Source organism: Heteronotia binoei, chromosome 7 (genome assembly GCF_032191835.1).
Source record: "Heteronotia binoei isolate CCM8104 ecotype False Entrance Well chromosome 7, APGP_CSIRO_Hbin_v1, whole genome shotgun sequence".
Classification (NCBI taxonomy): Eukaryota; Metazoa; Chordata; class Lepidosauria; order Squamata; family Gekkonidae; genus Heteronotia; species Heteronotia binoei.
This window is the reverse complement of record NC_083229.1, coordinates 99,968,723-99,991,795: the sequence shown is the minus strand read 5'-3', so window position 1 is coordinate 99,991,795 and position 23,073 is coordinate 99,968,723. Positions and strand designations below refer to the sequence as shown.

Here is a 23,073-nt window from a genome sequence, read left to right as displayed (position 1 = left end):
TGGCTCTGTTATGATATACATTCTTGCATATTTTTTACAATTTGTAGATGTTGCAATTACAGATATTTTGTGGGGGGAGGGGTCATGCTTGACATGTGCCTATAGGGCACACATCAGACTTTTTATTTAGAGGTTTGTTCTTTTGATTTATTAAAGACATTGGTCTGTTTTCATATAGCTATTTTAGAATTTTGCTTCTCCCCCCCCACACTCTTCCTTTAACCTTTTGGGATACCTAACCAATCCAATCAATCTAATCAACTTAGTCTTTATTTTCTGGTTGGGTATTTGTTCCTTTTTATTTTCATAAGTTCATGCCTGACACACAAAGCTATCTCCTACCCAGTCACAGTAAGGCATGAGCTCCTTTTCTCTCGTACCTCCCTGAAATGGTACAGACCACATTAATGAAAAGGCTGAAGAGGTGGCCCAACATGCCTCACTTACCTGCCAAATGGTTCTCCAATGGATAATATTAAAACGTTCTTTTGATCACAAAATTATATAATCTAGGAGGGTTTTTTAGCTTGCATTTATAATAGAGACTACAGTATGAAAGTTTGATGAACTAGCTGTTCCTTTTTTCAGGACATTTAGCTGACCCTCAAGGTTATTTTTTTTTGTTTCACTTTTTAATGGTTTTCAGAAGTAGGTTTTTAAATTTCATTGATTGTGAATGCAGGAAATAACAGGAACCCAGAAATTATGGTGCAGGAAAAAAATAATTACTGCAGAGCTTTTAGAAGGAAAGAAGATAATAGGTAATTATCTTTTGGGAAAGTGTGGTATCAAATGTCAATATACTAATATAGCAGTACAACGGAAGTACTAGTTTGTCATCTCCTTGACTGACAACATGCAACAAAAAATCTACTATTTGCTTCTGACTTTCCTCCTCTGTTTCCTACCTGGTAAAACCATTGGCCACAGTCCTAGGGAGAGTTAAGCCCTCACTTAAAATAATATAGGCATCATCCAATAAAATCATTGATATATAAGTAATTTTTATTACCAACATTATTAAAAATGTTGTTAATGTTTTTACTACAATAAACAGCACCAGAGGGCAGCAAAATAAGAACCTTAATAAAAGCAACATGGCCCTGACATGGCTAGCCCAGGCAATCCCGATCTCATCAGATCTCAAAAGCTAAGCAGGGTTGACTCTGGCAAGTAGTTCGATGGAAGACCTCCTTGGAATACCAGCAGTTAGGAGGACAGGGGCAGGCTTTATTCAGCCACTTCTCTGAATATCCTCCAGGCCCCCAGTAGGGGTCAGTCACCAGAGGTCACCATGACTTCCAGGTGGAGACACCTCCAATGCACACAGAGATAAAAATACAAAAAAATAAAAACAAAACCAACATGTATCAAACAATTGAAGGAAGAGGGGCTTTTCAGCAGCCTTCAAATTTTAATAAAGGAGAAAGCCAAGTTGGTAAGTCCATTCTAGTTTTGCCCCCACTACTGTGAAAGCCCTGTCATATGTGGCCTGCTACACCTCAGAAGATGGTGGGGCACAAAACAGAGTGTTTTCTTCTCATGAGTTCATGGATGGATTCCTACTGGAGATGGTAGACCTTGTGGTACACCGCCCCCAACACATTCAGGATTTTAAACTTCATAAACAGCATTGAATTGGTCTGGGGGGAAACTGCAATGCAGTAATGTTGAAAGAAAGCTGCTGTGACATGTTCATAATTGCTGACCTGTTAAAATAAATTGACAGCCATATTTTAGACCAATTGAAGTTTCTGTGAGTTTTCTGTGAACAACATACCACCACATAGCACTGCATTTCAGTAATCCAGTCTATAGGTCCCTGACCAAGCCACCCTGAGCCCGCCTCGGTGGGGTAGGGTGGGATATAAATCGAATAAAATAAATAAAATAAATAAATAAACCTTTGGTAATGAGAGAATGGGATTCAGAATACCTGACATTGGTTTTTAGAGAAAGATAATATAATAAAGTAGATTTTGCAAAGGTAATATTCAAAATATTTCTGCTGGATATAAGAATCTCCTTTCTTATATGCAGGTATACGCTCTCATGTTGCAACCAACTTAAGGAAACTCCAGCAAGAAGCTTTTAAGGCAAGTGAGAAGTGGAGGTGGTTTGCCATTGCCTTTCTATGCAGAGTCTTCCATGGTGGTCTTCCATACAAGTACCGATTCTGCTTAGCTTCCAAAATATGTCACATTCCCCAGTGAAGGGAATCTATCTATTCTGCTTTGCAGTTAATTACCACATTTTTTAAAATAAAAAACTATTCCAGGATCAAATTATTGCTTTGACCCCATATTAAGAGTCAGTGCCAAATCAATAGGTCCCATTGGTGCTGGCCCAATGTAAAAATGGTTTTAATTCTTCACAATGGGCTTCCTCCTCTGTATACAATCTTCAGCTGTAACTAGTTGGTGACCATGCTGGTGTTTAAATGCTGTCCATTTAGGAACCAGAACAGAGTGTAAGAATCTTTTAAATATTATGTTGTATACAGTGAGCTGACCCAAATGAACACTTTCACCATCCTGCTTCCAATAGCCCCTGCATGGAAACTGAACAAGCTGATTTTCAGTATGAGGGACAGCAGCAATAAACAATGATGGCTTAACCCCCTGCTGAAGTGTTAATGTAAACAGCACAGAAATTAAATACATTACTGTGCAATTGGATCAATGCTGTTCAAAAATGTCATTATGTGAGTTTTTAATAAATCTATGCCATGCCCTCTACACAACTTCTGAGACTTGGCCAGGCCTAGCAGCGACCACCACACAAAACGCCTGAACAACTTGCGACCACATGATTTTTGCAACTTGGCCAGACTTTTCCCAGGAAGAAGCTTCCAGAGTAAGGGAAGGAGGGGAAAGTTGAATGCCAATATGGTGGTCAGAGTGTCATACTAGGATCTAAAAGACCCAGGGTCAGATCTCTACTCTCTCCCATGGAAGCTTAAGAACATAAGAGAAACCATGTTGGATCATGCCAATGGCCCACCCAGACCATCCAGAATTGCCTCCCCCTGGTAGGTTCTGTGACCATCTGCACCATGGCCCAGTCATGTATCTAGAAACTGAACACCTATTGACCCAATCAATGTGTGGGTAGGTAAAAGAAGATGAAGAAGATATTGGATTTATATCCCAAAATATACTCTGAATCTCAGAGTATCAGAACAGTCACAATCTCCTTTAGCTCCCCCCCCCCACTCCACAACAGACACCCTGTGAGGTAGGTAAGACTAAGAGAGCTCTTACAGCAGCTGCTCTTTCAAGGATAACTCCTATGACAGTTATGGCTAACCCAAGGCCATTCCAGCAGCTGCAAGTGGAGGAGTGGGGAATCAATCCCAGTTCTCCCAGATAAGAGTCCATGCACTTAGCCACTACACAAAATTGGCTCTTAAATAACCTATTATGAGAGTTATGGCATCTAGCTGCTTTCATTAATTCTTTTACGGTTTTTAAATAACCCTCTAACCTTTGATCTGGAGGGTGATAACAAACTCCCAGAGTTAAGCTTGTTTTTTAGCACACTATTTCCATCCACAGTGTTTCTGTAAGCGAAGCTATTTCTCTTTGATTCTCAATTTTACCGGACTGTGTTCGCTTTCTGACAGATAGAGCCACTCCCCTCTGAGCCTTCTCTCCCTAAATTTCTGATCTAATTTATATCCAGGAATCACTGTATCCCTACTATATCACTGATTATCCTCATGCATCAGGTTCCTGAAATGCCCACAATATATATTTTTTCTTTATATCTAGTCTTCCTAAAAATTATTCCCAAAAACCTTCACATTCTCTGTTGTACTGCTTGTTCTTCCTAATGCACTAGAAGTCAGCTGCAGATGTTCTGCATTCTGAAAAGACTTTGTTTTAGACTTCCATCTCCCACTACAATCTCATCCAGAGTTACCCTCAGTCTAAGTTCATTGCTTACAGTCATCTTAGATTTGCATCATTTGCATAGGATGTCATTGTAAGGGATGAAACCAAGCCCTTTAAGGGACAAGGTGTGCAAAGGTAGTACAATTTCATTTACTGTGTGCTGTCTTGAGAACTTTGAATAGTATCCCAACATCACAGAATGGCCCTAGACGCAGCAGGAAGATGTCAACAGGAGAGTGGGGATGAGAAAGAGAAAACCTGATATAACTGGATATATCTTAATATAAGGAAATGTTCAGCAGGATTAGGAAACCCTTGCTTGTGCCATGAGTTTGCTTTTGCTGGTAAGTAAGGAAGAAAGGTATGAAGAGTAAAAGAAAAGATATAAACCACTCACAATGTTCAGTTCTGCTTTCTTTCATGCTCTGGTAGTTTCTTCATTCGAATTGATGAACAACGTTTTAACAGCTCTTGAGTTTGGAGTTACCTCATCACTCATCTTCTCTTATCTCCTGGCTTTCATCCACCTGAGCTTGCCTTGTTGCCTTGGCAGCTGCTGTTGCCTAGTTACAAGAAGGGAGATGAACCTGCTCTAACTTGTCCTTTTCAGCTAAAGGAGCTTTCCAAAATATTTTGAACTGTCAATAGGCACAAACAACCTCTTCTCATTTGCAAAGAAACAGCAGTAAAGCTTGCTACCACAGTACAGGAGGACAAGCATTTTAACCACGGGTGTGTGGGTCAGAAACAGTGCAGAGAACAATCTCTTGCTGCCAAGTGGTTAGCTGTGTTCTCTCTTTTCCACAGTTGCAGCCACACTCCTAGTCAGCAAAGAGATGCTGTGTATAAAAGTCAGCAGGACCCTGCAAGCAGTACAGCTGCTGGGAAGCTTAATTTTAACGAGTGACCCACTGAGGTCTCTGAAGAACTGCTGCTGGTGAAAACAGAACGTTTTCCCCACACTAGACCATGAATAGTCTCAGAAACCTAAAGCAAAAAAAATTGAAAATATCTATCCAGCAATAAGTTGTTGCTCAGGGGAATCATTAGCTAATCATTTACAGGGTAGCTCCATCCCTTTTCTTTGAAACAAGAATAAAGGGAAGTTTCTTGAATGTGGAGTGCTCTTTGCCAAAGTACGAATGCTATTGAAATCTCTATACACATGCCCCTGAAAAGCAGCCTGTGGGGCTGTGGCTTTGTAAATGTACAGCAAGCTGTCAAATGGGTTCATTTTGATGGATGACTCTGATTGTAAAGCACCTCTCCCTTAAAATTTCAAGCACTCTGAAGTGCTTAAAAGGATAGCTTCTCTCCATATGAATCTATGCACCTTTTAAGAACAAGCCAATATTCTTTTCTGCCAGTTCCCTGCTGCCTTCTAGGTAGGATTATGATAGTAAGAAACAGAGTCTTCTTGATAGGCTCACTTGCCTTCTGGAGTCACCTCCGGGCAAAGATAAGGAAACAACATCTTGCTATTCCACTGGTGTGGGAGAAGGCCCGTCATTCCCATTCAATCCTGCAAAAGAACCAGCCAAGTCCGAGGTGAGCCCCTGATGCATTCACAGCATCTCTGGGCTCAGTTGGCTCAAAGTGTTTCTGGCCAAGGCCCACTCTTATCTCTTCTCCTGGCCTTAAACACACACCCTCCTGTTTGCTGGCACACCCACAATTTCACTTTACTGAAACTGCATACTGAGTGGGGTGTCAAAATGGTTGCCTGCCCCTCTTACAAACCCTCTTCAGACTGGCTTTCTAATCTACAGTTTAGCTTGTGGGTGGATAGGGGAATCGACAAACAGTGCCTTGTTGAAACTAGGTCTGCGGGGGGAGGGGGTTGGGGAATGGAAAAATATTTCAGTTTAGCTTACAGTGGATAGGGGAATCGACAAACAGTGCCTTGTTGAAACTAGGTCTGCGGGGGGAGGGGGTTGGGGAATGGAAAAATATTTCAATTTTTTTTAAAAAAATTGAATTATTAGTTTTCACTTGGATTGGATTTGTTTTTATTGATTAATGCATTAGCCACCTTGAATGCTATAAAGGCAGATAAATTGATTACAGAATATTCTGAAAACAAAAATGAGTCTTTGTATCCTAGTTGGAAACAAAAAAACCCCAAACTCTTCCAAAAATGACAGAAAAAATACTGAGGACCTAATCTAAGATGTTTTAGGTCTGACAGCTCAATCCTATGTATGTTTACTTGAAAGGAAATCCAACTATAGTCAATAGAGAAGAGTCCCAAGAAAGAACACGTGCAAACAAGACTGTGGCCTTAATCTACCTGTTTACAATAGAAGAGTTGATAGGACTGGGACTTCTGCAAGCATTTATAGAAGGGGGTGGGTGGATACATGCAAAGGGTGCCTTGTGCTAATTAAAACATTTTATGGAAATGAAATTTGTACTTCAAGAGACAAGAGCAATGTATGTGCAAGGTCTATGTGAAATACAAAGCTGTAGTTCACAAGAGCTAAACATACAGTCCGGTATATTTCAGACCTCACCTGTTTTCAGATCTTGTAATACATAAATAAATCCATACAGTATGGAGAAAACTGAACAGAGCAGGGTGAAAAAATAATTAAAATTGGAAAAGTTAAATGTTTTTTCTAAGAGTTGTCTGACAAATACAACATGGAGGGGCGGGGACATTTATGATGTTTCCTTTACAGCCATTCCTGGCCCCCTCATGAGTGTGATGGACAAGTATTGGTGCTGCTGTGCTTTGTGATTATGTTATTTTTAAATAGGCCTCTGAAATTTTGGACCATATGCAGAAAACACATGACACTAAGGCACGTTTATGTGGCTTGTGGCTTTTTCAGATGTTTTTACAAGTTAGGATTCTGGTCTTCCAGGCTACAAAGTAGGATTGTCAGCCTCCATGTGGAGTCTGGAGATTTCCTGGAATTACAATGGATCTCCAGGTTGCAGAGATCAGTTCCCCTGGAGAAAATGGCTGAATAGGAGGGTGGACTCTATGGTATTATAACCTGCTGATGTCACTCCCCTCCCCAACCCTGCCTTCCCTCAGCTCTGCCCCCAAATCTCCAGGAATTTCCCAACTTGGCACTGGCAACTCTGCTATAAAGATTGAACATGTGACAGTACACTGAAAGGCGGGTAGGAAATGAACAATAGCAGCAGTTCAAATTCACTGCCAGCTCTCACATCAATCCATATTCCCAGGACTGTTCAAGGCCCAACTCAAGTAAAACTTTGAAATTTTCACATTATGACCACTGCAGAATAAAAAATGATATATCCAGCCAATGATGTTTAGTATCCATTATGGAGATGAGAATGATGTGGAGAATAACATTAGCTTCTGCATGAGATAGAAAATAGAAAATGTTTATCTTGATCAGATATAGTTATATGCTACATTTTTTTTCTGCTGATGGAAGAGAGAAGAGGATGATCCCACCATTTCTTCCAGCTCCATCTCACATGCTTTTTTTAACAGCACAGATCCCATAATGCATGGCATAGCTTTTTGGGGAGACCAAATGGTCCCCTCCTCTCTCTGACGCCAGAAGAATATCTGGCCAGATTTGACTCATTACTTTATTGGGCTGTTGTTTGTTGCTGTTGTTGTTTGCTTTGTTATCCACCTTCCTTTAAAGCAGGACAAGCTAACTATCAAACTAAATAAACAAATAAGTAAAAATAAAATTGCCCTATGAGATTTCAAACTATGCTTCTAAAAGTCATTTAGGACATTACTTTAAAATATATTATCCTCCTGAATTGCAAACTGAAATGTATATTGGTTAGTAATGGAAGTAACAATGAAACATTCAGATACTGCATGCCTCCCAGATTTTAGGCTATCTTGCGACTGTACAAAAGGTGTGTGCATATTTTTGCTGTTAACAAAAAAAGTATGATTATCCTTTCATATATTACAAGTAGTGCTTATTACACCTTATTTTACCTAGTACCAAAGAACTGCATCTCACAGTACTTTTGAAAAACATGGGAGCACTATCAGGACTTCCATTGGTATAGCAGGATGGGAACTTTCAAGTTACACAGAATTCTTCATCAGACGAAATGGAAAGGTAGCTAACTTTCAGATATTTAGAGGACAGCACTGTTACTTTAAGGGACATTCTAGAGATGGGACTTTGTTTGGGGATCATGCAGCATGCCCTTCAGTGTATAAACATTATATCTTTTATCTAGTATATCTTTCATCATATCCTTTATCTAGTATGCATTCAAAATTTATTGTTATTTCTACTAATATTACAGTCCATCTCTTCTGTATTAACTATATTTACTAAGGATCCTACTGGTTAGTAAATTTAGAATAATGCTTTGCAATATCATTTTTTTCCTGCCTGAAAGCTTGTCATTCATCTTTTTGAACATTTTGCTAACTTGTTTCCCTACCTTGTTTTGATGACCCCCTCCCCTCCCAGCAAGATTTGTAATCCAGATAACAAAATTCCTGTCTGTTTGCTATAAAGAACATTCAGTACTACTTAACATCAGCCTTGGTATGTAACATCATCTTTTGTTTAATTATTTTGTTTTATTTTGCAGACACATAAAGCAGAGTTTTGTGTAACTTGAAAGTTTGCATTCCAACACTTTGAATATTAATGGAGCCCATAAAAGGTTCATTTTTTTGCTATGGTACATCTGATAATGTCATCTGGCCATATACTTTTGCCGTATCTCTGCAAGCTAAATGGAAGCATGAAGTAGGGAGGACAGGTAAAAATTAAATTTATCACATGCCAAGATACAGTTATGTAGCTGCATGTAACCAGTGGTTGATTGAAGCCACCAAGTACCAAATGTATCCATCTCTTGTTCAGAGAGAAAATGTGTATATGTATAAACACACACACACACACACATAATAAGGTCTCTCTTGATCTTGTCTTTTTTATTCAACAAGAGACAAAGACTTGTTGAGAGGAGACAACCTTAGCTCAGAGATAGAGCACATTATTTTCATGCTTAAGGTCTCAGGTTCAATACATGGTATTTCCACATAAAAAGAACTCAGGTACTAGAGTTGATGAAAGTCTTCTGCCACAAACCTTGAAGAATTAGTCCCAGAATATAACACAGCTTCATATGTTCATATTTATTTATTTATTTATTTATTCATTCATTCATTCATTCATTCATTCATTCATTCATTCATTCATTTATTTATTACTTTCAATTTATATCCTGCCCTCTCCGCAAGCGGACTCAGGGCGGCTTACAACATCATAAAATACAATCAATCCAATAAAACATATAAAACCATAATTTACTTATATCAATTTTAAAACCATTCTATAGCGCTGTTTCAGTACAGTATAGGCGGTATTGAATTCTCGACTGTGATCACCAGCATTCTATAAGATGTCCGGTGGCAGCCCTTTTTCAGTCAAACAGCAAAGGCCTGTTTAAACAGTTCGGTCTTACAGGCCCTGCGGAACGCAGACAAATCCCGCAGGGCCCTTATGGCTTCTGGAAGGGTGTTCCAAAGTTCTGGTGCTGCCACCGAAAAAGCCCTGGATCTCGTCACACACAGCCTGGCTTCTTTTGGGCCAGGGACAGACAACAGATTTAATAATGGTAGTGAATGCCTCTTAAAGGAAAGATGAGCACCGAGAGGTCAAACTGAAAGTGTTATCGGTGGTGGTTTTTGTCTCATTTGATATAATTATGTCATTTTTGCTTACACGGAAGTGAATTGTAATGAAGGATTGTAAAAAAAAAAAAATTGCCTTTAAATGGGGATTAGCCAAAAGGGATAGGTTTACCCTCAGCTCTTAGCCATGGTAGCAGTATGGAACCTCCATTTTCAGAGGCAACATGTTTCTGCAATGAAAGGGAATGACTATTGCCTTCATGTCCTATGTATGATTTTTTTTTTTTGGAACCATCTGTCTTGAAATAAGACATCTGTTTTAACCATTTCATCTCTGTTTCAGTTAAATATGACATTTTTGTCATAGATTTTCTTTTCAAATGCTGCCCTTAAGCCTTGCCATGGTGTGTATTGATCCATATGTATCACCTCTGTCATGTTCCAGGACTATCATCATGCTGCCAGAGTGAGCCATGTCAGTTCCCTGCCTCATCCAAGGTATCACCATGGACGATATGTGGATGACAACCCAGTGGTACATTTCTTCAGGAATATTGTAAGTTTTCCTTCTGCATTAGCCATTTGGGATTGAAAGGACTTAAAATGAAAAATCCTACTAAACCATTAACCAGCATCCTAAGATGAATTTTCTTGTAAAATAGCATTGAACATTTGCATGCTTTTCATTCCCCCCCCCCCCCCCCCAACAACAGGATAGAAATTAGACACTGACACTCTAATCTGGAGTCCTGGCACTTTCACACATGCTAAATAATTCACTTACAATCCACTTCCACTGTGTGAAATGTAGTTGTAAAGTGCACTGAAGGGAGATGGAAAGTGCATTGTTCAATATGTGTGAAAGTATATCATGGATGCTGCTACATTTGCTTGTACAGAAGATACAGTGAACCTTGTCTTCCTCTGAACAGCATAATTCTAGTGAGTGAGGAGCTCCATGTACACACTGGAGCTGCTGCAGGAAGCCTCTTTACTGGACCCAGTATTACTGTTAAACTCCATATGCATGGTCCACCATCAGCTATAGCACTGGTTCTCAATCAGTGATACAAATATGACTGGCGAGGTACAGAGTTTTCATAACAGTTACTCAGAATTCAGTCTCCCTAAGTCTCAGTATCCCCAACCTGGATAGCCTAAGTTAGCCAGGACTCATCAGCTCTTTGAAGCTAAGCAGGGTTAACCCTGGCTAGGTCTTGGATGGGAGACCTCTAAGGAAATTCAGGGTTGTGATGTAGAGGCAGGAAAAGTCAAACCATCTCTGAATGTCTCTTGCCTTGCCTTGAAAACCTTTTAAAGCCCAATCTCCAGGAGAACTGATCTTTGTAATCAGGAGATGAGCTGTAATTCTGGGTGTTTTCAGATCCCACTTGAAGACTGGCATCCCTAAAGCTAGTGTGGATCTCCATTAAGGAGAAAGTAAGCAAATAAGTAAATTATTCTTGTACTCCTGAATTTTGGATTGTGATCGCACACATATCACACATACACACACCTGCCACAGGACATGCAAGCAGTTGGTAGGGAGGTTCAAACTTTTCTCTAAAGCCCTGACTAATTTTGGTTATGCAATGAAGGAAACGATTCGTCTGCTGCTGTACGCAGGAGTTCTAAAAGCTGCATTCCCTCTCCATCTGGCGATGCTGTTTTTCATATTTTGTTTTGCTTGTGTTTCATCCTTTCTATTTTTCTAAAAAGCAGCCAGATGGTATTTTGTTCCTTTTTATTAGGCGTAAATAACCCCATAACTGGGAGTCAACCTTTTTTTTAAAAAAAAATACTTGGTCAGAATTTCAAACTATACTTCCTGAGGGAAACGAAATACAGGGGGTGTACTGAACTTGCTCTCCAGAACCTGTATGCTTAAAAAACTGCTGCTTTGAAAAACAGCATCAGTTATAAACAATGGAACTTTCCAGAGACTCATCCAAGCTGAAGGACTTCCCCACTTGGCAGCCTATATTATTTTGTGACACTTTTATTATGAAGAGACTTTTTAAAAACTTCACGCCTCAGAAACCATTTCTAGTTGATGGCAATTGTATAGAAATTTGTGAAGCCATTGAACTGAACTTGATAATCCATCTCTTTCACAAGGTTTATTTTAAAACATGCTTGATGTAACAGGCTGTTACTCACCCTGAATCCCTAGAAAAGGCTGGGGTGTATAAATTAATAAAGGGAGAGGTAGTAGAGGGCATGTCTGGTTTAGAGGATATGTGGGACAGAGTTGATGAATGCCTCTGAGGGGGCAGGAAAACTCAGGGCACCATTTCTTTTGCTACTTGTTAGTGGGAGAGAAATAATGTGGTGTAGTATTTAAATTGATGGAACTCTCTGTCTGGGGCAGTGATGCTCTGTATTCTTGGTGCTTGGAGGAGAGCAACAGTGGGAGGGCTTCTAGTGTCCTGGCCCCACTGATGGACCTCCTGATGGCACCAGGTTTTTTTGGCCTCGATGTGACAGAGTGTTGGACTGGATGGGCCATTGGCCTGATTCAACATGGTTTCTCTTATGTTCTAATGTTAAATTGTCAGGGTAAGACTAGGGAGACCACGATTCAAATACCCATACTGCCATGCAGTTCATAAGGTGACCTTGAGCCACTCAGTTTCCTGAAACCTAAGATACTTCACAGGGTTATTTGAGGATAAAATGGGAAGAATGTGGCCCTGATCTCCTTAAGGTGTGTGTGATGAAGAAGCACCATTGTTTTCAATGGTAGCTGTGTAGACCTATACCATGTAGTTATATTCCAATAGAGCTTAATAAGCATGATCTAGCCATGAACTCTTTGGATGGGTGTGGAACAGCATTTCACAAAGTTGTGATTTATTAGGACTGTAAAAATTTTGCAATTAGAAATAATGAATGGTCACTGAAATAATTTCTATTCATTAGAAATAATGAATGGTCACTGAACTGAAGGGCATTCAGTTGACTTTCTCTATTTGGAATTTATTTGCATTCTGAAAATGTTGTTTTATGGGTTACTATAATTTGAACTATAGTGCCCCACAATGAACCAGTTCTGTTAAAATGCCTTCTTGTTAATAAGCAGCCAAGTATTCTTAATGAAGAAAAAGGTCAGAGAGATAGAGTCTAACTTCCAGAGTGCAGAGAAAAGATCCTTTTTATTAAAATATTCAGCCAGTCATTTTTAATTGCCATTCTCTGTTGGTTTTTAGGTGTCACCAAGAACACCTCCTCCTATGCAGGCAAAGGTAAGCATCTCTGAGGAAATCTAACGTTAATTTACATTATGGATCATTAATGTCTGTTAAACCAGAGACTCATTCACAACCTGAATCTGACACCAAAACAATGTGAGAGCTTTAAAAAAGGAAATAATTTATCTGTGTTTGGGTTTAAGCATGTGCGACATTGGGGGCATGACTCTATTATATAGAAAGATATCCTATATTGGAAGTGGTGCTTGTAGGTGCCATGGAACCTGCCAACACCTTTCCTGATGACTGCCAAGTGTCTTTACCATGTGGTCAGGGCCAAATGGGACTTTTGCCCATTAACACTTCTGACTGAGCCTGTAGATTTTTTTAAGAAGTTACTCTGGCAGCACTGCCACCACACTTCAAGGATTTTCACTGTGTGACTGAAGGTAAGCTGTAGCAGCCATTTTGTGGCAGCCATTCTGTGGCTGTGCCAACCAAGTGCAGTACCAGAGTTTCAAAGATGCCGCAGGCTCAAAAAGGTTGGGAACCTTGGTATAGCCTTAGTTCAACAGATCTTAGGAAATAAATAAGGCCTGCACTTGAAAGGGAGACCACCAAGGGACACTCTGCAGAGAAGGGAAATGGCAAACCACCTCTGCTTCTCACTTGCTTTGAAAACTCCTTGCTGGAGTAACCATAAGTCCTGTGGTTGGAGGTAAGCTCAGCATATTTTTTAAGGATTCAGCTTCTCCAGTGCCAGCCATTAAATAACTTCCAATACTTTCGTCACCTTGTGCTTTGTGCCAAGTTTCTTAATATTCCCAGGCTGGTGCTGAACCTTCTTTCATCCCCTGCTTCCAAGTCCATACACTTCTTTGAGAACACTTCACAATGATCTGATCCCTGTCTAGGGTTCCCAAGTCCAATTCAAGAAATATCTGGGGACTTTGGGGTGGGGCCAGGAGACTTTGGGGGTGGAGCCAGGAGACATTAGGGGTGGAGCCAAGATCAAGGCTGTGACAAGCATAATTGAACTCCAAAGGGAGTTCTGGCCATCACATTTAAAAGGACGGCACACCTTTTCAATTCCTTCCTTCCATAGGAAATAATGAAGGATAGGGGCACCTTCTTTTGGGGCTCATAGAATTGGACCCCCTGGTCCAATCTTTTTGAAACTTGGGGGGTATTTTGGGGAGAGGCACTAGAAGCTATACTGAAAATTTGGTGCCTCTACCCCAAAAAACAGCCCTCCCAGAGCCCCAGATACCCATGGATCAATTCTCCATGATTTTCTATGGGAATAAATCTCCATAGGGAATAACAGAATTCCCAGCAGACATTTCCCTCCCCTCCCCCCGCTTTCTGATGACCCTGAAGCGGGGGGAGGGCCTCCAAACCGGGGGATCCCCTGCCCCCACCTGGGGATTGGCAACCCTATCCCTGTCTCAATCTTTGATCAAACACAGTGGTTTCTTCTCTGTAATCTGCCTCTAGTTAAAGCTGGGGTGTCAAATAAAAGGCCTGGGGGCCGGAACCAGGGCTCTCATCCAGGGCTCTCATGTGTCCCAGGAGCAACTGGTGCAAAGGAAGGTGTGCTTGAGGGTAGTGGGCAGAGCCACACCAGTGTGGCTTCAGCATGGCAGAACAACCTCATCTGTAGCAGTCAAGCATCTTGGGAGCATCTGCCCAGCATTGCACTGCAGCTTCTCCAGTCCACCTGTGTGGATTTTCCTCTGCACCCCACTCTGAGCCCATGTGGCCTTGCAGTGAGGATACAACAACTTGGAGCTTACCAACTGCTGTCCTTTATATAATTTCTGTCTCTGGTACCCGACATTTCATTTTATGGTACACATGGCCTGGCCCAACAAAGTGGCATTTATGTCAGATCTGGCCCTTGTAACAAATTAGCTGGACACCTCTGAATTAGAGGGTCACTAAAGTGCTTAGCTTATTTGTCTGTCCTCGTAGTTTGTTTCCCTCTTGGGGAAGGTGAGATGCTGAGCAGGTCCACACTGAATCATTTTTGGCTTCATGGTAAAGAATAATGTAATTTAAGGACAAGAAACATTCTAATAATGCTACATACAATTTGTGGAACTAGACAAACTCTCCAGGTTATTTCAATTATGTGATGAGTAATATAGTCTAATAAGATAGGGTTACTAGTTGGTATATTAAAAGTCAGTATCAAATTAAGAAACCCACAGCTGCAGACATCATGGCAGATTCCCCTTATTGAACCAGATATTATATACCAGACACCAGGCAACAAAATATAAGGAGGTATATAGACTGAATGAGCTGAGTGGTCTAGCTACATCTCAAGTGATATAGCGATGAGAGTGTCTGAATAGATCTAGGAGAGACAAGTTCAAATCCTCACTCTGCCATTCAAGCTTACTGGGTAAACTTGGACCAATGACATACTCTCAGCCTAACATACCTCACAAGATTTTTGTGAGGATAAAATGAAGAATGGGAGAACGTTGTAAGTTGCTTTGGGTCACCATTGGGGCATAAAATGGGATATACATGAATAAGTTGAAAAAGTTGAAAGGGATTTAGCTCCAAAGCATGGAATGATCCCTGGTGTGCTCAGAGAAGGAATCTGGGGGTTTGGTAGTGTCCCTGATTCTGAAACCTGAAGAGTCAACTAAATTCAAGAAAGTGTTTAGGAAACTCTGAAACAAAAACCTCTCATCTTAAAAATTCTAAGACTGTGTGAAAAGTTTTAAAACTCTCAATTGCTGGAAACATATGAACTGTAGTTTGAGGAAAATATTGTTACCTCAAAGTTCTTGTTGATTTACCTGAGACATTTTACCCCTGACTTCACTCGACCTTTCCCCTTCTGTGTTGAATAAAATATTTTATTTTTGAACATTATAAAGGTTTTTGTGTGCCATTTCAGAAGCTTAAGTTAAGAAGGTGATCTTGTTTCTTCCCTCAAGTTCCTGGGCTAAGCCACCATAAAAATACAATAATCTGACAGCCATAGATCTTCAGGAAAGAAGAAAATAGATAAAGAGGCTGCTCAGTCAGAAAGGAAGAAAATAATAGAGGGAAAATCCTGCATCTGAGGGAGGGAAGGGGATGAAGTTGTCATAGTTCCCTTACTTAAATTTGCTCCAGCAGTCCTAGTTCAAGCTTAACAGAGAAAATTTCTCTTACTTCTTGTACACCTCAGTGCCTTTTTGCTCCATGGTGGTCACCTTGTCACTGTTTCTGTTTCTTATGTGTGCAGGGGAGAGGATTATCCTTCAGCAGATTTAGCTGGGTAGGTGATGAATATGTTTCTCCCTTGCAGCCTTTTTATTTTGCCTAGACCCTTTCGAGCACTACAGAATCCTGACATTCATGTTTTGACTTCAGCTTTGTTTGCTTTACTCCTTCTGATCCACTTCCTGGCACCCAAGCAATTTGTTCATGCCTATGGTTTTGTTGCTTGCTTTTATCCAGAAGCCTGTCAAGCTTACAGTGTGATTAAAATTTATTTCCCCTGCACACAAGCAAAGCAGCTTCACTGCATGACACAACTGCCTCTTTCCTTTAAGGCTATTAAAAGATTCTGCTGGCCTCTGGGTGGGTGGTGATGGTGGAAGGGAGAAGCATGGTTTGAAGTAATTAATTGCACGTAACTTCAGTTTGGTCGGGAACAATGAATATGGTAAATTACTGATTAAGAAGTGTGCATTTTGCATAGGATTGCCAACTCCAGGTTTGGAAATACCTGGACCACCATGCAGCCCACCTTCCAAATCAGCCATTTTCTCCAGGAGAAGTAGAATAATTTTTTAAAAAATTAATAAATAAATAAAAAGCAATTTTAATGTAGTCTGAAGATCAGTTATAATTCCAGGAGAGACCCAGCCCCCACCTGGAGGCTGGCAACCCTAATTTTGCATCTCTTTATGGCATTTGTTGATATTCTAAAAGTTCACCTACAGTTATATTTGCAAATAAAAATACATGAAGGTGAGGACATGGTAAAGTTGGTTCTTTGTGGTAGGTTCGTATGCATGCAAGATCAGTTTGTGGAATACCAGTAAGTGAATGGAAGAAGATGAAGTTATTGGATTTAGATCCCGCCCTCCACTCTGAAGAGTCTCAGAGCGGCTCACAATCTCCTTTACCTTCCTCCCCCACAACAGACACCTTGTGAGGTGGGTGGGGCTGGAGAGGGCTCTCACAGCAGCTGCCCTTTCAAGGACAACCTCTGCCAGAGCTATGGCTGACCCAAGGCCATGCTAGCAGGTGCAAGTGGAGGAGTGGGGAATCAAACCTGGTTCTCCCAGATAAGAGTCCGCACACTTAACTACTACACCAAACTGGCTCTCCAGCCATCGACCATTAAGACTGTTGTAATCAGATCAAATTCTTAGCCTCCTCTTAAGGTTTGAGAACAATCTTAGGAATACTTATCTCCACTGTACTCCACCTCAGCTCTTAGAAGCAGGACCTGTCATGGGGCAGCCAAGAAGGCCATTTTGCTCAGGGCTCACATTCACAGAGAATCTCAGATCATGTATACATTTGTTTTTTGGCATTTGATAAGTTTTGAAACTTGTTTTAAGTGCATTACACATCTTGTTGCTTGTTTGATTCATTTTAATTACAGCTAGGGGCCTTAAAATCTACAAGCAGCCTTCTTGTACAATCTACAAGCAGGCTTCTTGGGAACCCTGACAGGGCTTACTTAGAAGTAAAACTTTGCTAACTTCAATAGGCCTCACGGAGACTATCATTATTTAGTTCTTTATTTAAGACATTTCTTTACCACTTTTTATGTTCAAGGTGATTTGTAGATATCAGTAAAAAGCAGTTCATGGTTTCTGGAAGAAATGTGATGTCAATTGTGTTGTTTGCCAAGAAATATGTGGAAAAAAGGACAGGGAAAATTTAAAATTGGAAGAGACATTTCCCCTGTGTAAGTGCAAATTCTGTCTAAAGAAAATAGATATCACATGAAGATGCCACATGAAAATTCGGCTCTGAGAAGAAAGTTGTCAACTCATAATTTGCTTAGAGAAAATAATATTCTTCCAACTTCACTTGGGATACAGTTAAAGGACAGATACCCTACTGTGCTTCTTCATATGTTCTATTTTGTTTTTTTATAAATACAAGTAAAAAGGTGGTGTGTTTTTTTAAAAGTCCATACTTGCTTGTCTTCAGATTGAAACAATTTGATTGCTCATTGATTGAAGGCTATGGCAGCTTCCAGAGCTTTTTTTGTAGAAAAAGCCCAGCAGGATCTCATTTGCATATTATGCCCCTCCCCCTAATGCTAAGCCATCTGGAACTGCCTTCGTGTGCATTCCTACTTTTTTTTTAAAGCCCTGGCAGCTTCCAAATCCACTTAAATCAGTTGGCCCAATTTTTACTAATAATTTCCAACTTCTTGTGTATGAGGACTCAAGTGAAGTCCTGGCTCATTGGAGTCATTAGAATGGAGCTTGGGAACAATGGGCAGCAGGATCCAAATCCCTGCTGCTTTGCTCCAATCACAGTCCCCCAGCTGCTTTGAATGACCCAATAACATGCTTGCGCGGAAACCCCGAGTTGTATATAGTTGGCCTCTTTGGCCCAGTTCCTCAGTCTTTTAGTGCAGCCCTATATTAGGCTGCACCTAATAAAGAGCTGATGATCACTACCAACTCGCCTCTTCATTACATTGAACTCACTAAATTATAGCGGCGATGAGGATAGTCCTGTCTCCACTGAAGACAGTTGAGTTTATCATTGTCCTCAGGATAAGTACAGCTGGCTCTAATGCTGCTTGGGGGATACACAACTAGACTAGTAGGGATTTAGAAACTGATATATGGAAGAGGAGTCTGTGAAATGTATATTTCTGACAAAAGCATCATGGCATTTTTCTATCATGTTGTTAGACCAGGATACAGCATTTGCCAGGTAGTTTTATAGTTTCAGTTAAATGTCTCAATGACCTCAAGCCAGTTCTCAGTAGACTTACACTGCTGTCATAAGCAGAGTTACACCTTTCTAAGTCTGTTGAAGCCTATAGTCTTAGAAGGGTATAACTCTGCTCAGGATTGAACTTTCAGTTCCTACCTCATATTGGGAAACTACAAAATTCTCAGGCAGGTGCACATTCAGAATTACCCATTTGACCTTTAAGATGGCCATTAGTCCAAAGTGGGTCAAACTTACAAGTAAATTTGAGCCACAGTTATAAAGAATAATAACTCATACTACTTGAATTACCGTTTTGGCTCAAAACACATTATTAAAAACCAGGGTATTTTCTTGTAGTGTGGTTATTAAGGTAGTTTTCACAAGTTTGAAATGGTTGTTTACCTCTGAGAAAAATGCTCTTGTAAAGAACCACTTTACAGTTGTTGAGAGGAACAATATTTGAAAATCTCTTTAGATGGTTATGCTTTGTCTCATTTTTTTTAACAATGCTTTTCAAAAAGTGGACAACACTGAAGTGTAAGTACTTGTTCCATAATAAAAACAACAAAGTAAGTTCCTTTCTAGTTACCCTGAATAACACCTAGTAAAACCTTAGAGGAATAATTTCTTGAAAGATTGATACTGAAAAGTGGCAATCCTAAGAAAATTTACTGGAAATAAGCTCCATTGAATAAAATTGGCCTTACATCTGAGTAGACCAGCTTAGGCTTGTTCCTTTATTGTGTTTATACTTTTCTGTACTGTTATATCAGTTGCATGACTCTAGCTCTTATTGTTTGATAGTCTGAATGCATGAAACAGGTTGCATTGAATATCATGTGATTACTTATTAAGAATCATTCAAGTTGGGCAATTTCCAACTCTACATGGCAAGATGCATGGTAAGATACTTTCAGCATGTTGACTAACGTTTCAACTGAATTGAATTTCCTCTCAGCTGCCCAGTCTACACATTTTAACCTCCCTGTCTACATGTTTTGTTGCTACCAGATGACATATTCTTCCAGCACTGGGGGAGATCCCCATTCTGCCTGTCTCCTACTATTTAATTATGCAGGTGGCTATAGTATATTATGGCTGAGAAATCATGCAATTTTTCTTTTGCAGGGTGGCGAAACTCCAAGGCATGGATATGGATATGGAAGTGGCAAATTCTATGAGCATAAATATGCTCACAAGGGACACAAGGGATACCACTACGATGGCCAGGGCACACTGTCTAAGCTCTTTAGACTGGTAAGGTATTAAAACTACAGTAAGCAAGAACTGATTGTGAAGGGAGGAGGGGGAAAAATGTCCCCTAGTTATCAGATCACCAAGCATTGCATTAACTTAACGTCTACTGAATATGAGGAAAAAGCCTTAAACTAACATCTGAAAGATCAGCAACATTGTTTGTAGAAGAGAAGTTTGGTCTGGCTGCATATGAGGAATCTGATAACATAGTTCAGCAGTTTCATCTTTCCTTTACTAGTATCTGCAATAGCCTCTACCAAGTTTCCTTAGGTACATTTACTCCACCAGAAGACATGCTCTTGTATAAGAGTGAGCAAGTGTGCTGGGCATAGAGACTATTATTTATTTATACCATTTACAAAATGTATGCCCTGCCTTTCTGCCCTCATCAAGGGCACCAAAGTGACTGATTAAAAACATACAAAATAAAAACACATCTTAGAAACCATTAAAATAAAACAAAAGCACACCACTGAAATGTTTAAAACCAAAGCTAAAATAATGTACAAAATTAAAACAGAATTAAAACATAAAACATAGGGAGGAAGGAGAAATCTCTGAGGGGAATGCCAGATGAAATAAACAACAAAAAGGTCTTCACTGGCTGGCAGTAGATAGCACAGAAGGGGACAAGCCAATCTCTCTGTGGAGAAAGTTCCATGGTTTTGGTGCCATGACCAAGAAAGCCTGGGTTGCCACACACTTCATCTCAGAAGGCAGGGGAACCCAAAGTAGAGTCTTGGATGATGCCTGTAGCTGCCAGGTAGGTTCATAAGAACTTAGTTTTTTGTAGCAAGAGCTCCTTTGCATATTAGGCCGCACACCCCTGATGTAGCTAATCCTCCAAGAGCTTACAGGGCTCTTAGTGCAGGGCCTACTGTAAGCTCTTGGAGGATTGGCTATATCAGGGGTGTGTGGATTAATATGCAAAGCAGATCCTGCTACAAAAAAAGCCTTGGTTAAAGCTCAGCATAAATGTGAGATTCACAACACGGTTCTGGAGAAACCAGAGAAAATAAATGCCACCAACTGAATCTTTCATGAAATTAAAAAAAGCAAACAAAAAGGCTGTTAAGATTGGCTAATATGATTATTTTGGTCCTATTAGTGGGTCTAGTATTTGGTCCTATAAAATATCTCCCAGCTATTGTTTTAAATAGCAAAATCTCATGAAGAAACAATCTCCAGAAGAAAGCTATGCTTGATTTTGTTTGTTACTCCCAATTTAAATGCAGAAATGTTTTCTGATTATGTCGGCCAGTAAATTGCAAAGTTCCAAAGTTCCTCTTGATTAAAATAAATATTTCACAAGAAACAAGCACAATGGAAATGCATATTCATTTAATCCTATGGGCAGCAGAAAAACAAGACAGAAAGATTTTAAATGAATAACCAAATGCAAATCATAGTTCTGTGCTCTATTTTCTAAACAGCACTAGTAAAGATATATTAGTACACTTTCTAATGAAAGATATGCAATTAATCAAGACATCATACATTACAGAAAAATGATCTGGCCCATAACCCATTTAACAGGAAATAGAAAAATAAGCCACTTTAAGCATATTGATTTTAAGTTTAAATAGTCTTAAAAATAAAGCACTTTGATCAACTTGTACAAGCAGGCAAAAAAGTCCACTGTCCACTGCCCTTCCTTTTCATTCTAAAGAGACTCCATGCATTTTTTTTGTTTCTTCGAATTCAAGTTGTTCTTCCAACAAACAGTATTCAAACCAGACATGTTTTGGGCAAATTAAATAACCCTCTAATGAGATTTCAGGCTTTGGAAGAGAAAATGTTTTTAATGTTATGCTGTGCATGTGTGTGTCATGTGCCAAAGCAAGAAGGAAAGTAGATTGTGTCACAAAATTGGTTATGTGTTTGATATTGCAAAGTTTCACACAAACAGCAGAGGGAGCATGAATAAAACCATATCACATCATATTTATATATGGTAATAAAACCAATGCAATCCAGCTGGATCCAATGCAAAATTTCCACTTGCGCTAGAGTTCCTGCACAAGTGAAAACACAAGAAAAAGACTGCGGTAGCCCCTTGCACTAAGTCCAACTTATTGCATCCCCAGTTGTATTTCTACTTGTAAAAGATACATGAACCAATCTTTGGGCCTGATAATATATAGGGAGGAAAGTGCTGGGTTTTCACAAGTTCCTAATGAAACAGAACTGGGCTACCTCTCTTTATGCTTCTGCTTGCCCATTGATGGATCCATTTTATAGATGTGTTTCCAAAGCAAACAAAAAAAAAAGTCCATTGTACTGTGCTACTATCAATCTTACTAGGATGTTGCAGCATACCAAAGAGTTGTATCAACAGAAGTCCACAAAAGATTTTAAAGCAAATCATGTGCATGTCCAGCCCAGCTCTTCACAACAGTGCATTGTAGCTAGATGTAGGGGTGTGCAAAAAAAAAAAAATATTCGGAAGTAATCAGATTCAGAAATATACAGGGCCAAAATATTTGGAATACCGTATATTTCCAAATACCGGTATTCGGAATAGCTGTACATACTGGAGATATATAGCTATTTCCGAATATATGGCACCATTATACCCTATGGGCAATTGAAATCAATGGTAAAATAGGGTATATTGGAAGCCACCTGGAGGGGAGGAGGTTTGAGGGAGAGCCTCCAAATTTGCAGGAGACCTGCAGGGGACTCTCCCCTACGAACCACCCAAGTACCAAAAAGATTGGGCCAGGGGTTCCCATTCCAGGAGCACCAAAAGAGGGTGTTCCATCCCACCATTATACCCTATGGGCCACTGAACTCAATGGCAACATAGGGCATAATTTATTATTTATTTTTCGCATTTATATCCCGCCCTCCCCGCCAAAGCAGGCTCAGGGTGGCTAACACATCATTAAATATCCACAATAAAACCATAAAGCAATAAAAACAATTACAGTAAGATCAATTAAAATTAACAATTACACTTTAAATATTAAACAGATTTTAAAAACAGTTTTGGTGCTAAGTTCCATACCATGATGTTAAGCAGCTCTGTACTTTAGTTGAAGGCCACTCAAAAAAGTGTTGTTTTACAAGCCTTGTGGAATTGGGCAAGGTCCCGCAAGGCTCTATCATCAGGGAGTTGGTTCCACCAGTGGGGGGCAGCAATAGAGAAGGCTCGTAATCAGAGGCTACTGAGGGGAGAGCCCCCAAAACT

At 40.0% G+C, this 23,073-nt stretch overlaps 1 protein-coding gene across 3 annotated transcripts in view; it reads left to right on the top strand.

Moving 5' to 3' along the window:
• The window catches only part of MBP (myelin basic protein), a 194,150-nt gene that overhangs the window by 162,858 nt on the left and 8,219 nt on the right, over positions 1-23,073 (top strand). Inside the window, exons 5-9 of one of the 3 annotated variants that reach the window (XM_060244094.1) lie at positions 7,847-7,969; positions 9,953-10,063; positions 12,717-12,752; positions 15,949-15,981; positions 19,752-19,880. In XM_060244094.1, the coding sequence (XP_060100077.1) occupies positions 7,847-7,969; positions 9,953-10,063; positions 12,717-12,752; positions 15,949-15,981; positions 19,752-19,880 (432 nt within the window). The remainder of the gene's footprint in view (positions 1-7,846; positions 7,970-9,952; positions 10,064-12,716; positions 12,753-15,948; positions 15,982-19,751; positions 19,881-23,073) is intronic. The other 2 variants (XM_060244091.1, XM_060244092.1) reach the window with 2 other exon arrangements.